Source organism: Balaenoptera ricei, chromosome 16, assembly GCF_028023285.1.
Source record: "Balaenoptera ricei isolate mBalRic1 chromosome 16, mBalRic1.hap2, whole genome shotgun sequence".
Lineage (NCBI taxonomy): Eukaryota > Metazoa > Chordata > Mammalia > Artiodactyla > Balaenopteridae > Balaenoptera > Balaenoptera ricei.
Window position 1 is genome coordinate 111,494,965 of NC_082654.1, and position 18,769 is coordinate 111,513,733.

The 18,769-nt window shown below is 44.0% G+C and overlaps 1 protein-coding gene across 2 annotated transcripts in view; it reads right to left on the bottom strand.

Moving 5' to 3' along the window:
• The window catches only part of NID1 (nidogen 1), a 94,066-nt gene that overhangs the window by 31,743 nt on the left and 43,554 nt on the right, over nt 1-18,769 (bottom strand). For both annotated transcript variants that reach the window (XM_059899272.1, XM_059899270.1), the window contains exons 10-12: nt 12,746-12,871; nt 6,571-6,720; nt 5,064-5,186 (exon numbers count right to left, since the gene is read on the bottom strand). In XM_059899272.1, coding sequence (XP_059755255.1) covers nt 5,064-5,186; nt 6,571-6,720; nt 12,746-12,871 — 399 coding nt within the window. The remainder of the gene's footprint in view (nt 1-5,063; nt 5,187-6,570; nt 6,721-12,745; nt 12,872-18,769) is intronic.

The window sequence follows — 18,769 nt, forward strand, 5'->3', positions numbered from 1 at the left end:
TTTGAAACAAAGTGCAAACTGTAACACAAACAACAGACACACAGCAAACAAAAAGTACATGTTAAATTGTTCCTCAGTTCTCCTCCCTTTACACTGTATTATCCTAAATGTTTTGTTTTCCTCTTTCCATGCAGCCCTACTTTCCGAACTCTTTAATTATCTGCCTTGTGGATCTGTGGATCTGGAAACAGTAAGCTGGTAAGCGTGCCTGGTGCCAAGCGTAAAGAAAAGTGATCAAGCATCCCCAGGTTTGGTACTTGTCCTTAAAAATTCGGGCTTTACATCTCTAGCCCAGGATTCTTCATACTCCTCTTTCATCCTCTAATAAGCTCTCCTATATTCCAAACCTCTACCCATTTCCATTCCCCCAGACCTGTCACCTCCTCATATTCCCACACTTAGGTAGTTCCTTTTCACACTGTAGGAGGGTTGGCCTGTGACTGATAGTATCAGCAGAAGTGACAGCATTGTAATTTCCAAGCTTAGGTTACAAAAGACTGTGGCTTCCATAAAAAAAGAATGAAATCATGCCATTTGCGGCAACATGGATGGACCTAGAGATTATCATACTAAGTGAAATAAGTCAGAGAAAGACAAACATATGATATCACTTATATGTGGAATCTAAAAAAAAATGATACAAATGAACTTATTTACAAAATAGACTCACAGACATAGAAAACAAATTTATGGTTACCAAAGGGGAAGGGGGTGGGAGAGGGATAAATTAGGAGTTTGGTATTAACAGATACACACCACTACATATAAAATAGGGAAACAATAAGGACCTACTGTATAGCACAGGGAACTATGTTCAGTATCTTGTAATAACCTATAATAGGAAAGAATCTGAAAAAGAATATATATATACATATACATAATATATAACTGAATCACTTTGCTCTACACTTGAAACTAACACAACATTGTAAATTAACTATACTTCAATTTAAAAATGCAAAAAAAAAAAAAAAATCTTAAGAAAAATTTTTTTGAAAAAGACTGTGGCTTCTATCTTGGGCACGCTCCCCTTCCTTGCTTGCTCTGGGGGGAGCCAGCTGCCAGGTCTTGAAGACACTTAGGCAGCCCCGTGGGGAGACCCGTGCTATGAGGAACTGAGGTCCTCCGTCCAACAGCCCATAAGGCCTGCCTGCCAACCACCATAGGGATCCTTCAGCCCCAGATGAATCTCAGAAAAGATGGTAGCCCAGCTAAGGTCTTGACAACAAACTCTTGAGAGACCTTGAACCCAGACCACCCAGCTAAGCTCCTGAATCCCTGCCCCACAGAAACTGTGAGATAATATACATTTACTGCTTTAAGCTGCTAACTTTGGGGGATAATTTGTTACACAGAAATAGATGACTAACATGGCAGCTTTCAAACTTCCTGACCACAACCCATAGAAATGCTTCCCACTCTGCAATTCAGGACACACACGCATGCTTACACATACACACACTCAGCCATGCACCGGACAAGCATCCACAACTATTATTTCATGAAACAATACTTATTCCTACTGTATATACTCGGCATACTCTATTTTCTTGATTATTTTCTTTTTCGTTCCATTCCATTTAAAAGAAAATGGTAATAGTGCCCCACTGAGCTGATTTCACAATCCACACATGCATTTTGGGCAAAGAGTGCAGAAGGACAGTGGGGAACAAATCATCATTTTTTTGGTTTTGCTTATCATTGGCTGATACTGCAGTAGCCATGACCTTAACTGACTCACCCCTAAAGCTAGTTTAGTTTTTTATTTTTTTAAACTAGCCCCTGTGTATAGAGTAGGTACCAAAAAATGCTCAATGTCTAATCCCTACACTTCATTATGTTTGGCAATAGGAGTCCAGATGACACTATACTTAATTTTTCATTAATATTTCATTAACTATTTAGTCACACAAAATTTAGAAAAATATGATGAAAACCTCAGTGTTCATATTCCAGCTGGGAAAAAAAAACACATTAGAAATACAAATGCAGCCCTTGTGCAGCCCTTCCCAACCCCAATTCCCTCTCCTACCATAGAAGTAACCTTTATCCTGAAGTTTTTGTTTCTCATTCCCATGCATGCATTTTATAGTTTCATTGTATATGTTTACACATATGCAGGTTTCTTTTCATACAGGCTTATATTTCATATAAATGGGATCATACTGCATATATCCTTTTATGACTATTTTTTTTAATATGTAAGAAGTAAATTTATTGAGAGACAGACACACTCCATAGACAGAGTGTGAGCCATCTCAGAAAGTGAGAGTCTTTTATGACTTTTTTTTGCCCAACATGCTGTGGAGATTTATCCATTAACTCTAGTTCACTCAGATTTATTTACTTATTTACTTATTTATTATTTAATGTGTCCATTCATTCATTTATTTATTTGCTGCACCTCGCGGCTCACGGAATCTTATTTCCCCGACCAGGGATTCAACCAGGGCCCTTGGCAGTGAAAGCGTGGAGTCCTAACCATGGACTGCTAGGCGATTCCCTCTAGTTCACTCATTTTAACTCCTGTATATTATTTCGTGGTATGAATTGTACCCAAACTCATTTGTCCATTCCTCCTGTTGGTAGTCACTTAGATTTTTTTTTCTGTTATGAACAATACTCGATGGACACATATATTTCTAGTGTATATTCTCTCTCGAGCATATAAATAGATGTTGAATTTCTTAAGAAAACAGGATTAAATACCTAAATAATCCTAGCAAAGAACTCTGATTGATTTTATCCTTGTCCCAGTTTTGTATCCCAGACTATAGGTCTGGATTTGTTTCTGTTTAGTCAATAGAGCCTCGAAAACGGGGCAAGGAGTCAGGTTAAAAGAACAAAAATAAAAAATGAAACATCTGCTTCCTTTTGAACTGGAGATGTGAAGGAAGCCTAAGGAGATAATGCCTTAGTCATTTTTAATAGCTGCTGGAATGTCTTAACTCAAATGATCATGAACTTTTCTCTATGTAACCTGCCTAACAGAATCTGTGGGGAGAGCCGTGTCTTTTACCCATAATTTCAGGAACAAAAGGTTGATCCTGCCTGGGTTCATCTAGGCTGGGGATCAGCAAACTTTTTCTGTCAAGTGCCAGGTAGTAAATATTTCAGGCTTTACAGTCTCTACCACAACTACTGACCTCTGTCTTTGCAGAATGAAAGCAGCCATAGGCTATTCATAAACTAAAGAGTATGAGTGTTCCAATAAAACTTTATTAACAAAAACAGGCAGTGGACCAGATTTGACCTGCAAGTCATAGTTTGTTGAGTCCTGTCCTAAGCAGAAGAAAACAATTTAGACCAGCAATATGTAGTACTGTATATCGAAATTTAAACTTTAATCTGATATTTTTCTCCTTTTAGATGGTCAATTATCCTAAAAACTGGTCACACCCAGTCCTGTTGAGAGTGCGAATAAATAATTATCAATACTATTATACACTGCCGGTAGGAGAGGTGCATTCATTTACTTCCTCAACAACTATAAAGAGCTACGAGCCCCAACATAGGCCACGTACTCCACAGGATACTGGGGACGTGAAAATAAAGTGCACAGGCACCCTATGCTCAAGGCACCCAAGGCTAGTGAAGGGAGGCAGACATTGGAATAGCTTGTAGTTGCCCAAAAAAGTAATGAAATGGAAATTTCCATGTATCTCTTATTGAATCATTGACAGTGGCATAAATATGTTTGGCCAACAAGAGCAGCAGCAATTAAAATAAGTAACAACTCAACTGGCTAACTGCAGTCGGAGGCATCAGATACATCCTTAATCTCATGACAGGATACCATGTGGTTTCGGGAACTGAAACCAGGTTGGGAGTCCATCGGGCAGACCTGGGTTTGAGTCTTAGTTCTAGTACTTACTATCCCCGGGACCTTGATTGTGCTTTTATCTCTGCGTTTTAGCATCCTCTATGTAAATGGCAATAGTAATAGGACTTACTTTAAAGAGATGATTATGAACATTACATGAAATAGTGTCGGTAAAGCACCCAGCACACAGTAGGCTTCATGCAAATGGCAGCTAATTATATGTATTCATTCAACAGCATTTGTTGAGTGCCTCCTAAGTTCCAGGATCATTCCAGGTACTGAACTAGGACTATCATTATCCTCATGATCTAATGAGATACCACAAAAGTCTCAACTTTAGAAGCTGCACGGTCCAGGTGTAATAGGTGGTACGTGCAATTCTGTGGGGTCCTCAGCCTGACTCTTCCCACAACTGCTGGCCCTTCACCTTCCCCACCCTCACCCCAGCGCTATTCCCCGTGACTCTTAGGAATCTGTGATGGTTAATTTTCGGTGTCAACTTGACTGGGCCACAGGGTGCCCAGATACTTGGTCAAACATTATTCTGGGTGTTTCTCTGAGGGTGTTTCTGGCTGAGATTAACCTTTCACTCTGCAGACTGAGTAAAGCAGATGGCCTTCCCTTAGGTGGGTGGGCCTCATCCAATCAGTGGAGGGCCAGAATTGAACACAAAGGTGGACCCTTCCCCGAGTCAGAAGGAATTCTCCCTTCCTGATGACCTATGAATGGAACATGAGCTTTTTCCTGCCTTTGGATTCAGACACTGGCTATTCCTGGGTCTCCAGCTTGCCGACTACAAGCCTTGGGACTTGCCAACGTCTATAATTGTGTGGGTCAGTTCCTTCTGATAAATCTCTTTATATATAAATAAATAGATTTCTCTCTCTTTCTCTCTCTCTCTCTCTATATATGTATATACACATACACACACACACACACATATACACACATCCATGAGTTCTGTTTCTCTGCAGAACCCTAATACAGATCGGTTCTTACCCTGTATCGCTCAAGTCACAGGGATGACCAGCCTCCAGGCTGCCAGCACAGTTTTGGTCCAGGTGTGGGACCCCCGGAGTTGTGCAGTGTGCAACCCACATGCTCACCACCGCAGCTGTGCTCTGATCGCCCACCTCAACTCTCCACGGAGCCCCACCTCGCCTCCTCTCCCAGGGCCATGTACTCAGTACTCACGGACAGGGCAATGACCCACCAACTCCAAACGTCCCCGACACCTTACCTCCAGGCATGCAACGGAAGCCGTCTCCCTGATAACCAGGTTTGCACTGGCACGTGAAGGACCCGGGAGTGTTGTAGCAGACGGCATCAGGGTGACATCGGCTTAGCTGGCATTCATCCACATCTGCAAGACAGGCACCAAGCCCGGGGATAGTGAGATTGCTTCCAGAATTCCTAGTTTACACAATAATATAAGCCACTTGCTCAACTTCTGGGGACTGAGTTTCTGATCTGGGAACAGTGATTTAAGAACTCACCAAACATTAATTATCAAAACACTAACTCCTCAATTTCTATCTAGTGTATTTACAAATGTGTTTCACTTTGATGTTTTCATGAAAAATCAAGCAGGCAAAAGGAAAAACGAGAGAATTTTTTTTCATTATTTCCTTCTCATCATAAACGAGAGCTTCAAAAATGTCTGAGTTTGGAGACAGATGATCAACTGCTTGACAGAAAAATCTCAAAGACCAGAGAAAATTCACATGTTCAGTAACAAAGAGAAAGTATTTCAGAAATTATAATCCCTTAGAGAAGCTTGGACTTTCCAGAAATACTCCATGGTATAACGTTAAGTAATTTTGCAAACCAGGGGACCGGGAAACGGTGTTCAGAGTTATTTCACTTGAAATTATCTTTAAGAGCACCCTGGCTGCCAACAATGGACTGATCTGAGGTCTGAGAGAATTTTGTGGAACCATTTATTCTCTGCATCTGAAGTCATTTATTCAAAAAGGGGACTTCACTTTTTTTGGAACACAAGATTAGAGCAGGCCAGGTGAATGACTGTATGTATCTTATTAAATAAAAGGCTGGACTTTAAGCTCCATGTGTGTAAGGATTGTTTGTCTTTTCATGAAAGACAAACAATCTCCTCAGTCCCTAGCAGACAGCAGGTGTTTAATTATTGCCTGAACGAGCAAGTGACATGGAACAAAATGGTACGGGGAGGACAAGTGTCTTCCCCAATGAGAACAGCCCCCCAAAGAAAGCACATAATTCAAATTACTAGAGATACAAAATCCAGCCCATCTACTCAATAGAGTTGAGAGAAGAATTCTCTTTTTTTTTTTTCTTATTTTATTTTATTATTTATTTCTGGCTGCGTTGGGTCTTCATTGGTGCGCGCGGGCTTTCTCTAGTTGGGGCGAGCGGGGGCTACTCTTCCTTGCGGTGCGCGGGCTTCTCGTTGCAGTGGCTTCTTTTGTTGCGGAGTACGGGCTCTAGGCGCACGGGCTCAGTAGTTGTGGCTCACGGGCTCTAGAGCGCAGGCTCAGTAGTTGTGGCGCACGGGCTTAGTTGCTCTGTGGCATGTGGGATCTTCCTGGACCAGGGTTTGAACCCGTGTCCCCTGCATTGGCAGGCGGATTCTTAACCACTGCGCCACCAGGGAAGCCAGAGAAGAATTCTCTTGAATTCAGAGTTGAGTCAGTAATTAGCATATGAAAAGTATCACCCAGGGGATTTTTTCAGGTTACACAGGGAGGAAAGTCAGAGTGACCACGTACCTTGGCAGGCTCTGCCATCCCCAGAGAAGCCTGGCAGACAGGAGCAGGTGTAGGACGAGCCTCCCAAGTAGATGCACTGGGCCCGCTGAGAGATGTCACAGTCATGAAGGCCAGTCTCACAGTAGTTGATGGGGCGCTGGTCCACGACAGCTTCAGACAAAAGGTTGACACGCAATGTTTGGAAGAGTCCCCTGAGCAGTCCCAGGGCCCTTCCAAGCAGTGCAGTCCACTGAGGTGGACTATGTCTGGACCCCAGACCTCCAGACATCTCTTCAGGTGCATCCCTGCTCCCCGCTGGGTGGTACCCTGGCTCTCCTCCTGTTTCCTCCCACCTGGATCCCACCTCTGATTAAGTCTTCGCAGCCTGCCACTGCAGGGGGTCCATCGGCCTGACTCTAGACCTCAGCTTCGCCCCAGGGCTCTGCCTCAGGCCACTCTCCACACCTGGTCCCCGAAACCCAACTTTCCCTTCATCTGGTTGTGGAGGTGGAATCTGCAGGTAGACACGCTTCCTGTGGCACCTCTGTTGGTGGAGCGTTTGGAGCTGAGGATCTGAGACTTCCACGGTATCTTTGCCCTCGGCTCACTGGGCGGGTGGAATATTCACTATGAATGCCAAAGTCACCCACTTCCCACCAAGGAAGGTGAAATAAATTTTCCCAGGGAAGTGAGACGGGGATGGTAGAATGACTGTGGGCCTCTGGGGTGGGCAGCCCTGGGTTTCTACTAGGTGCATATGAGTTCACCATATGGCTTTGGGTAAATCATATAACTTCTCGGAGCCACAATTTCTTCCTCTGTAGAATAGGAATGACTTCCAGCTTGCCAAGCATGGGGAGGCCCAGTAGATGGGACTATTATTTTCTAAAGGGTCCTGATGACAAGACTCAGAGAATGAGGTCGTAGGAAGTAGGCATGTGACATAGAGGCTAGAATATCATACCCCATCTTGTGCTGTTGCCTCAAGATGAAAGTCAAGGACTAAGGTCTAGAGGGTGATTTCCAACAGCTGGTTCAGATACTCTGGGGTTTGTAAGGCACTTTAACTTCTGGTCTTAAAGCTCTAAGGCCCAGGTCAGAGTCCTGGCCCTCGCAATGTCAGAACAGAACACTTTCTTCCTGCAAGGAGGCCCTCAGGGTTTCGATTATCCTGGATACAGGAGGACTCCTTATCTTTATCCTCAATGAGTCTTCCCAAGATTAATTCCAGTTCATCCTGCCTCAAGTGCCTCGGCAGAGAGAGTTCCAAGCACCGTCAGGGGACAGGTAAAGAAGAGGCTCCTCTTCAAAGGTCTGCGCCCATGAAAGGTTAGCAAAGTACCGTATTGGTGGATGGAGGCCCAGCCTGTGGACTCAGCACTTCAGACTCCTGAAGTTGGACTGTTAACTAACTCCCATGGGACAGGGACCATGGAACCAAGTCTGTGGGACAAAGGGTTACTGGATTTTAAATTGCTACAAGTGGTCCAAATTTCTTTCTAGAAAAGAGTAGCCCAGATTACACTGAACCAGCCCAAGGACACACTCTGTTTCCTTGGACCACTCCTGTTTTCTCTCACTTTTCATCGTTTCTAACACTCTTCTTCTCTCCAGGGTCCTCTTTCCCCCAACTCCTTCAGCTCGCAAAGTGTGAAAGGGACACTCTCGGAGAATTGGGACCGAAAAAAGGTAGGGGAAATATACCCAGACAGAACAACCAGGAAAGGAGTCTCACTTCTCTTCCATCAAATATTCATGTCATTAGAGTGCGTAAGTGATCATTTTACACATTGTGTTTGCTCCAGCCTCATTGTGCCCCACCCTTGGTAACAGGCGAGGACCTTGCTGCAACATGGGTAGGTCCTAATGTCCCCTGCCCTGCCATCACCTTCACCTTTGCTTCTACTTTTATTTTATTTTTTTGGCCAAGCTGCTTGACTTACAGGATCTCAGTTCCCCGACCAGGAATTGAACCCTGGGCCCACGGCAGTGAAAGTGCAGAGTCCTAACCACTGGACCGCCAGGGAATTCCCACACCTATGCTTCTATAATTCTCAAATCCTTTCTAGAAAAAGGCAGTTTATAATTTAATTTTTTAAATCATGTTTTCCTTCATGTAAGACCATTTTTCACACCAGAGCAATTTTCTTCTGAAGGAAGCTTTAGAACTTTACAACTCCAAATAATTTAGTTCTACCTTTTTCATTTTCAAAGTATACAAAGCATTTTTTTTCCTTTTTTCTTTTTCTTTTTTCTTTCTTTATTTTTTTTCAACATCTTTACTGGAGTATAATTGCTTTACAAAGGTGTGTTAGTTTCTGCTGTATAACAAAGTGAATCAGCTATACGTATACAAATATCTCCATATCCCCTCCCTCTTGTGTCTCCCTCCCACCCTCCCTATCCCACCCCTCTAGGTGGACACAAAGCACTGAGCTGATCTCCCTGTGCTATGCAGCTGCTTCCCACTAGCTATCTATTTTACATTTGGCAGTGTATATTTTTAAGCAAAATATACAACAACCCAAAGAAGACCTTTCCACTAATTTACACGAGAGGGGCCACCAGCACATCCAGCTGTGCTTCCTTCCCTCAAAGGCTCCTAACCCCGCCAGCCGGCAATTTCCTACAATTCTCACCCTGCCTGTCAACTAGCAGGGGGTGCAGGGTGGGAGGGAGGGGAAAGTTTTGGAAAGGACAGAAAATCAGGCTCAAAATGGGATTTAAAAACAAACAGTATGGAGGTTCCTTAAAAAACTAAAAATAGAATTCCCACATGACCCAGCAATCCCACTACTGGGTATATACCCAGAGAAAACCATAATTCAAAAAGACACATGCACCCCAATGTTCATTGCAACACTATTTACAATAGCCAGGTCATGGAAGCAACCAAAATGCCCACTGACAGACGAATGGATAAAGAAGATGTGGCACATATATACAATGGAATATTACCCAGCCATAAAAAGGAACGAAATTGGGTCATTTGTGGAGACGTGGATGGATCTAGAGACTGTCATACAGAGTGAAGTAAGTCAGAAAGAGAAAAACAAATATCGTATATTAACGCATATATGTGGAACCTAGAAAAATGGTACAGATGAACTGGTATGCAGGGCAGAAATTGAGACATAGATGTAGAGAACAAACATATGGACACCAAGGGGGGAAGGGGTGTAGGTGGTGGTATGATGAATTGGGAGATTGGGATTGACATGTATACACTGATGTGTATAAAATGAATGACTAATAAGAATTTTTTAAAAAATTACAAGGTGAGGTGGTGGGATGAATTGGGAGATTGGGATTGACATATATACACTACTATGTATAAAATAGAGAACTAGTGAAAACCTACTGTATAGCACAGGGAATTCTACTCAGTGCTCTGTGGTGACCTAAATGGGAAGGAAATCCAAAAAAGAGGGGATATATGTATACGTATAGCTGATTCACTTTGCTGTACAGCAAAAACTAACACATTGTAAAGCAGCTATACTCCAATAAAAATTAATTTTAAAAAATTAATTACAATTACATGGTCAGTTGTGGTTTTACTTTTCTAGCTCCTGCATTTCTGAAGAGAACCCTGAACTGTGACCTGGCATGGGCAGAGCCGAGGAACTGCCCTGAGATGCTGCCACCCAATGTGACATTGGTCCCCGAGAGACACCTGCAAGGCTGGCTGGGGCCAGGAAATGAGACAACGTGGAGAAGGGAGGTGATGCCAAGAAGGAAGGACAAAACGAGGGACAGAAGCCACGTGTTACAAGGAGAGAAAAGGGCGGGGAATAAAGAGCCTTTAGGGGAGTGGTTTCACAGCCTCTAGTTACTTTAACTTCTGAGAATAAGATCACAAAGATGAATGATTCACAATAATTTTTCCTAACAACATGACAGGAGAGGGAGGGAGAACAGGAACGCTGGGTGAGCGAGGCTGAGCCTTTAGCCTAAGCCCACCTGCCCTGACCGATGGGCAGGTGCATGGTGCCGTGCACTGTACAACTCGGGGTCCCAACCTGCCCATGCTCCGTCCAGGCCACGTATCACAGGGGGCAACTGTATCTACACATAAAGGTGATTTGCAGGCCAGCTGAGGCTCTTTCCCTTTGTGTCAGCATACTTTGCACATTCCAATTAACTAAAAGTTTGCACCCAGTGGAAAAGAGAAAGTCACAGGCTTGCAGAAAATGACAAAGATGGAAATCCACAAAGCAGCCCCTCCCCTAATGGATACCCATCCTCATGGAAAGACAGTCACCTCTGGCCATCCACACACCCTGCATGAGCGCACAGCCCCTCACAGTTGTCAGGACACAGAGCCGGCCTCCTAAACCATCCAGATTCTTTCCTCACCCTTCCCTGCTCTGACCTGACAGACGTCATCATCCCAGCCTGGGCTTCAACCCAGGACGTAGTTTTAACAAGGAATTCCGGGACAGTGAAACTGACCACTAAATTATCCAGTGACGAGCCAGAGTCTTTGTGTGAATGCATTCAGGCAGACTTGATTTCACCCAGTGAGCCATCTCTCTATGAGGTGAGCCTCAAAGGAGCCAATTAAAAGAGGCAAAAGGCCAAGTGGGATGGAATTGCACAGGGGGCCACAGGCAGGGGGAGAATCAGGAAACCTCGATGCCAGGTCTTGGTGGAACTCAATGATCTTCAGGTGGTTTTCACACTTGCTTCTGAGAGGGGGGAATCCATTATTCAAACAAAATCTTACTCAGAAATTGATATATAGAAAAATGAAATAGTCCTTGTATCCCCATTGGCAGATCCTGGGGCATCTCCAAGGGCTCCACGGGACACAGGAAGCCCATGATGCAGTCTAATCACCTCATTTTACAGGTGAGGAACTGAGGCCCAGAGAGGTTGTCTTCCTCAAAATCAAATGCCTAGGAGTAGACGTTTGCCCACCATCTGTCTTGCACCCCACCCTAGCCCTTCCGTGAGGGTGGATTCCAGGAATGGCTGGAGACAGAAACTGAGGACACAACGTGCCTCACACACGTCTGCCCCAGGACTGTCCACGTCACCACCCAAGGGGTAAAGGATCCACCACCAAAGCTTGAGCCGAAATGTAATGTAGATGGTGTTGCCACAAAAAATAGACCTTTGCATCTCCTTCGTCTCAAAAAGCAGAGAAGGAAGTCAGGCCAAATTCACAGAAGTTGTTGTTCTGTATGGAAAAAAAAAAAAAAAAGATGGAAGTAACTTGAGCAGAGCTGAAATCTCAGCTCTGTGCAAAGGGGACTGGCTGCTTCTCAGTTCACAGATGTTTGGGTCACACTCAAAATATGAGAACGGCCTGTTCCCTCCGCCCTCAAGACACCATCTCACCCCGGGACCTTGGCGGCCTCATCTGAGTTTCAAGACAGAGCAAACAGAAAGCATGCTAGGGTTTAGTAAACAGCAAGGAAAGCACAAGGAGATGGTTCACTGAGGCAGTAAAAGGAATCTGTTTTAAATTGGGAAGAGATGTTGAGTTCAGACGGCCCCTTTAGCATGCTGCCCTCCAGACCTGGAAATCTCCAAGAACCTTTGAACTTGAAATTCTTGGAAACAACAGGTCAAAGTGCAGCGGTCGGAAAAAGTGGGGAAATTTAAACAATCTGGCTCTTTGGAGTTGGCCCGTCACCATCATCACCAAAATCATCAGCAACCTAAAGCATAATTAGCCTAATTAATAGCCTTAACTTCTAACTTGGATAGGCTAGGAAGTTATGCTAGTACTTGTGGCTTGTAAAATGGAAATCCATAAATAGAAAAGCTCCGAATGGAGTTTTAGATGTAAATCAGGAAGAATTCAATCTAAGGCAGGTAATGACACAAATGCCTATAAGGTGTTCCCTCCACGTGAATCCCAAGGCCACTAATTATAAGGAGAAACATGTCTAATTGTTTGAATAGCCATTAAAAGAATAATGAAAAGAGTTAAAAGGAATTTTATAAGAAGGGAAGGATATTACCAGTGTAGACAGACAACACTGCTTATTTCTTGTACCTGTGACTCTCCAGGCAGTCGGAGGGAAGGAATGAAGTCTGATTCACCTTTGTAAGCTGTCCTCCCCAACAGAACAGGGAACCTTCCATCTCAGCCAGGATAACGACCTGGGGCAATACCATTCACACAGGTGCTGACATACGTCATGTGAATTACTCGTTTTGAAAAGTCACCCACAGAACTTACCCACACATGTTCCCTCCTCTGAAAACCGGTAACCCTCTACACACTCGCATCGGAAGGTCCCTGGGTGGTTATTGCAGATTGCATGGCTCCCACACACCGAGGGCTGCTCTGAACATTCGTCGATATCTACAGCAAAAAAAATGTTTTTAAGATTTATTTATTGATTTATTGATTTTTGGCCTCGCCGCTCGGCTTGGGGGATCTTAGTTCCCCGACCAGGGATCGAACCCAGGCCCCCTGCAGTGTAAGCGCCAAGTCTTACCCACTGGACTGTCAGGGAATTCCTCCCAAATTTTTGTTTGAATGCAGACTTAAAAAAAAAAAAAAAACCTCTTCAAACACCACTAAACATAACAAAATAGAAAGCATTTTGGCATGCAAATGGATCCACTTTAAAACACACATTTTTATATTCTAAAAATGATGTTAAAGAAGTCTTTTTTTCTGTACATAATTTGAGAGTGATCCCAAGGCCCTCCTCCTAAATAAATGTGTACTCCCCGCTCCCCGCCCAACCTGCCCTGCCTTTTGAAGTTAGTTGCTAAGCCTCGCGCCCACTAACATCAGATGGGCAAATACGTGTTAGAAAGACGTGCAGACAAGTCTCCAGACTCTGAATAAGGTTCCTAAACTACAAAACATAATTAATATGCTCTTGTTCAAAAATATTTCCTTTCTCCAACGATAGTGACAAAGCAAAGTTGGACTGTTTAAGCCTAATTGTGAATCTTGGAATGTTATCCTGAGCTTAACGCACTGACAGGAAAACCATTAACTCATAAGATTGTGAGTGATGCTCTCCCACAGGACAATACTGTGGCCATCGCGTGGGGTGACTGGAACAAAGGAACGTATGCTCTGGAGCTGGACACAGCTAGGTTCAAATCCTGCCTCCTTTCCTTACCAGCTTGTGTGGTCCTGGGCAAGTTGCCTCACTACTCTGCCTCAGTTTCCCCACTGGTGAGTACTCACGCTGCTATTCATCTTGAGGGGTTCTACTGAAGATTACAGAAAATGGATGTAAGCCTAGCCTGCTCAAGAAACGTACCTATTGGGACTTCCTGGGCCGTCCGGTGGTTAAGACTCTGTGCTCCCAATTCAGGGGGCATGGGTTTGATCCCTGGTTGGGGAACTAAGCTCCTGCATGCCGTGGGGTGCGGACAAAAAATAGAAATAAATTAAAAAAAAAAAAAAAGAAATGTACCGATTATTATTATCCTACACTACCAGCCGCAGGGATGTTCCGATTCTAGGAACATAGCCGTCAGATGGCCACTGGCATTGGGGGCCGGTCTGTGGTTACCCCTACAGGAAGGCTGGTTGGCCCAGATAAGAAATCAAGCTCCTCTGTCATCACCTGGGTTACCTGTCTGCTGATGGATTGAAATAAATACAGTCACACAAGATCCTTCTGTGCCAACCTCACTCTCAGAGCGCACAGGTACTTCTGGCGTTTTTAGAACTCCTGGAGACGCATGTGAGGAAGATTTCATGGTGGCTGAGACCACACAACTCCCCTCCCCGTCTCAGCTGCCCCTCCTCAAGTCCATCATGTGAACCTTCCTCGTGCTCTGCCTCCGATGGCCAGTCCAGCCGGTCTCTTCACCGGTGAGGCAAAAGCCCCGCTGGCTTTTTGGACTACATTGCACAAGACAGGCATTTTTGCCACTTCAGCCCCGTAGTTGGATCTATACTCAGAAAAAAACCCAAACCAAATGGCATTCAGCTTTTGAAACTACACTGCAATGTAAGTTTCTGTGACGTGTTTAAGATACAAGATCTCATATCACTTATACGTGGAATCTAAAATTTGGCACAGATGAACCTATCTACAAAACAGAAACAGACTCACAGACATAGAGAACAGACTTGTGGTTGCCAAGGGGGAGGGGGGGAGGGGAAGGGATGGATTGGGAGTTTGGGGTTAGTAGATGCAAACTATTACATTTAGAATGGATGGACAAGGTCCTACTGTATAGCACAGGGAACTATATTCAATATCCTGTGATAAACCATAATGAAAAAGAATATAAAAAAAAGAACGTATATATGTGTATAACTGAGTCACTTTGCTCTACAGCAGAACTTAACACAACACTGCAAATCAACTATACTGCAATTAAAAAAAAAAAAAAAGCTACAAGATCTCAGACCAGAGGATGGCTCCAGGCACAGCTAGAAGGTTACAGAACAAAGCCCCTCCCAAGGCAGCCTCTTTATGAGCTGGAGCTGGGATGGGGGGTGGAGGGATATTCAGCAAGTGTGGACTTTCCAGCTCCATCCACCAGCTGCTGCTTCAACAGCATGGGAGAAAAAGATCATTCTGCTTCACTGTGTCTGCACTACAGCTCTCAGAGGACACTCCAGGCCCAGATGTCTGGACACACTGTGCAAACTGAAGGGATCCACGGCTGAGACTCAACTGCCAAAGCACAAGAGCACAGAGCAGCAGTTTTCAATCAAAGAGACAGAACACAATCACCAGGGGAAATTTGCCAAGCTTCATTCCACCCCTAGAAGGTTTATGGAAAGGAATACCGCGTGTTTCAAGAAAGCTTCTTAGGTGATTGGACAGATGCTCATCCTGCACACCTTACCTGGAGAACCACAGCAAATAGGATCTGGGGGGCCCGTGGGAGGAGGGAGGAGATGGTCCCCTAGCACTACCCCACCTCCATGCAGGTCTACACATAAAATCCAAGCTGGGCGACTCCTTTTCTTTGAGAGCAAAACCCTAGCCATTTCCCTGCTATTATTTCACGGTCCTTACAGTTTGGAAATTCTCCCTAATGCCTAATTTAAACCCTCCCTTCTGTAATTGGAGGCTAGGACTCTAATCCATTCTTTAGTAGAAACAGTGAACTAGCAGTGATAACAGTTCCTTATAAAAGATCACAACATCTGCTTGAAGATTATTGTTCTTATTAGTCATGATCTGGTCAACGTCTTCACTGGGAAGAGGTTTCCTTTCACATAAATCATTCCCTAACCCAACAGGAAAATCCTGGATTATTCTTGTAATCACTGCTTCCTTTTTGACTTTTTTTCAGAGTGGCTACTTTTCAACAACTCTAAGTTTCTCTAAAATGTGTCCTTTTCATAAACACCAGGCTCTTATTGGAGAAGAGTCTCAGGATTTATCTGTTAAATGCCTTGTGCGCACTCAAGATTACTCAATGAGAGATTGTGCAAAACCCTCTCTTACAGCCTCCCAACTGAGAAATATAGGGAAGTCATTCTGTCAGGCACCAGAGCTCTTGTGATTCAACTGGAAATCTCCAAATTAGCTCGCAGGGTCACTCTGCAGTGTCTAATCAAGCCCAGCCTTATTTTGAATGTCATCTATCATTATATCAATGCTACACACACTGAATGACAAAGGCTCACCTCATTCTCTTCAGAGGCACTTTCCAGGTCAAAATATTATGTGAAGTGATCTGCTTAATGCAATTTCCTATCAACAGCCCGGTGTCTCAATGCATTAACACTACGAGGCTTATTCTCGTGACCCAGAACAGAAAGTAGCCTGACTAGGAATATACCCACATTCCATGGTGCAAATCTGCCAGGATGAGGACTAATCACAGGGCGAAAGCAAGTGCACACAAACACCTGTCTTCCTGGGCCAACACATCAGAGGGGTTTCCACGATAGCAACAGATTCCATCCATAAAGCATGGCTGGTTGTGCCTTGGGAAAGTGAAGCAAGCAGTCCCACCACAAGCTCAGGCACCAAAAGCAGAATTAGCCAGAGGTTATGGGTCAGCAGGTTGGGGTAGCTCCATGTTTTACTAATACAGTAATTCCCTTACATACGAATGAGTTCCATTCCGAGAGTGCGTCTGTAAGTCCAATTTGTTTGTAAGTCCAACAAACTTAGCCTAGGTACCCAACTACCACAATCATCTATATACCGCTCATTTTACGCATGCTTCCGGACATCTGGGCTTGAAATAAAGATACTGTACTACTGTACTCTATACAGTACTGTACAGTAAACTACACAAAAGCACAACCACTTATAGAGGATGCACGCACGTGACAATGTACACCAGACACGTGAACTAACTTAGGTGACTGGACATGCGAATGCACATTTGCAGCTTTGAAGGTTTGCAACTTGAAGGCTTGTATGTAGGGGACTTACTGTATTCAGTTGGCTTATGAAGCTGAAGCAGAGCTACATAAAGACTAAGGAGGTATAGGCTTCTGCTGGAGAAATGGGGGCACCTCATCCCTTCGTGCTGTCCATCACCATCACCATGGCCTGGGAGGTCTCTGCTCACACACACACAGTATCACAGTTTCAAAGTGGCCTGAGCCAATTTAGCCATTCAAGACTGTTGGGCTCTTTGGGGAAACACAGGGGAACTCTGATGATCAGAGGTGAGTAGGAACTACGTCCCCTGCCCAGTGGTATGTTACAAGGGAAGCGAGTCTCAGATTGAATTCTACCACACGGACAAAGTCATCAGCGAGCTGGCTAAACAGTTGTACAAGCTGTTCCTGTAAGCCCAGTCCCTGCTCTCCATCCTTTCCAATGAGCACCTCACATAAATTTCACTCTGAAGTAAACGCAGCAATACCCCCACAGCAGGATCTGCTAAGCTTCACGTGAAATCAGCACACTAAAGCTGCCATTCATTGGAGGCATCCAATGGACTCCATTCAATGGATTCCGGACCCAAGGCATTGTTCCCAAATTCCAAGGCTGCTGGGCTCCCCAGATTCTTATGCCCCAGTCATTCAAGGGGGCTGCTCATCATTTTGGCCAAAAAGACATGTGCACACCACCCATTTCACTAGGGAAGCTTACTTCTAGCACTCTTTACATTTGTTGGTGAGCCCCTGTGGCGGGTTTAGGAAGCTTTGACATTCTTACCCTAGTTGCCTCTGCTGTATGGACTCTTCACTGAGTCAGGAGTCAACTAACTGCCTTTTGGTGGTGGATTAAAATTTAGTAACAGACATAAATATCAAGCTGTCTACGTGAAAGTATTTAAAGTGAAATTATAAGTAATAAAATAAGTACAATGAAGACAGTATAATATATGCACTTGAGTCAGAGTCTCAAGGTCCAACGTTCCAATGTCCCCGGCTCATCTGTAAAAACAGGAATAGACCTCCCACCCATTAGGATGGCCGCTATCCAAAAAACAAAACAAGTGTTGGCAAGAATGCGGAGAAATTGCAGCCCTTGTGCACTGGTGATGGGATATAAAATCGTGCAGCTGCTGGGGAAGACAATATGACGGTTCTTCAAAAAAATCACACACAGAATTGACGTGACCCAGCAACTCCACTTCTGGGTATATCCCCAAAAGAGTTGAAAGCAGGGTCTCAAACAGATATTTGTACTCCGTGTTCATAGCTGCATAATTCACAACAGCCAAAGAACTGAAGCAACCCAAGTGCCTGTAGACAAATGAATGGATTAAAAAGAAGAAGGAGTATGTGTATACAATGGAACATTTCGCAGCCTTCAAAAGAAAGGAAATTCTGACCCAGGCTACAACATGGATGAACCTTGGGGCCACTATGATAAGTGAAATAAGCCAGATACACAAAAGGACAAATACTGTATGATTCCACTTACATGAGTTACCTAGACTCATCAGATTTGTAGAAAGAATTATAGAATGGTGGTTGCCAGGGGCTGGTGGTGGAGAGGAGGGACGGGAAGTTGTTATTTAATGGGAATAGAGTTTCAGTTTTGCAAATGAAAAGAGTTCTGGAGATGGATGGTGGTGATGGTCACACAACAATGTAAATGTACTTAATGCTGCTGAACCTTACACTTAAAAATAGTTAGAATGATCAATTTTATATTATGTGCATTTTACCACAATTAAAAATAATTTCTAAAAGACAGAAATGAAAGAATCTATCTCGTTAGAGTTGCTGAATTAAATCAGTTAGTGTTTGTGAAGCACCTAACACAACAATGCCTGGGTACGTCACAGGTGTAGTCATATTATGTGTGTTAACAAACAGCGCTGACTTGCCCTTCCTTTAAGCCCATGT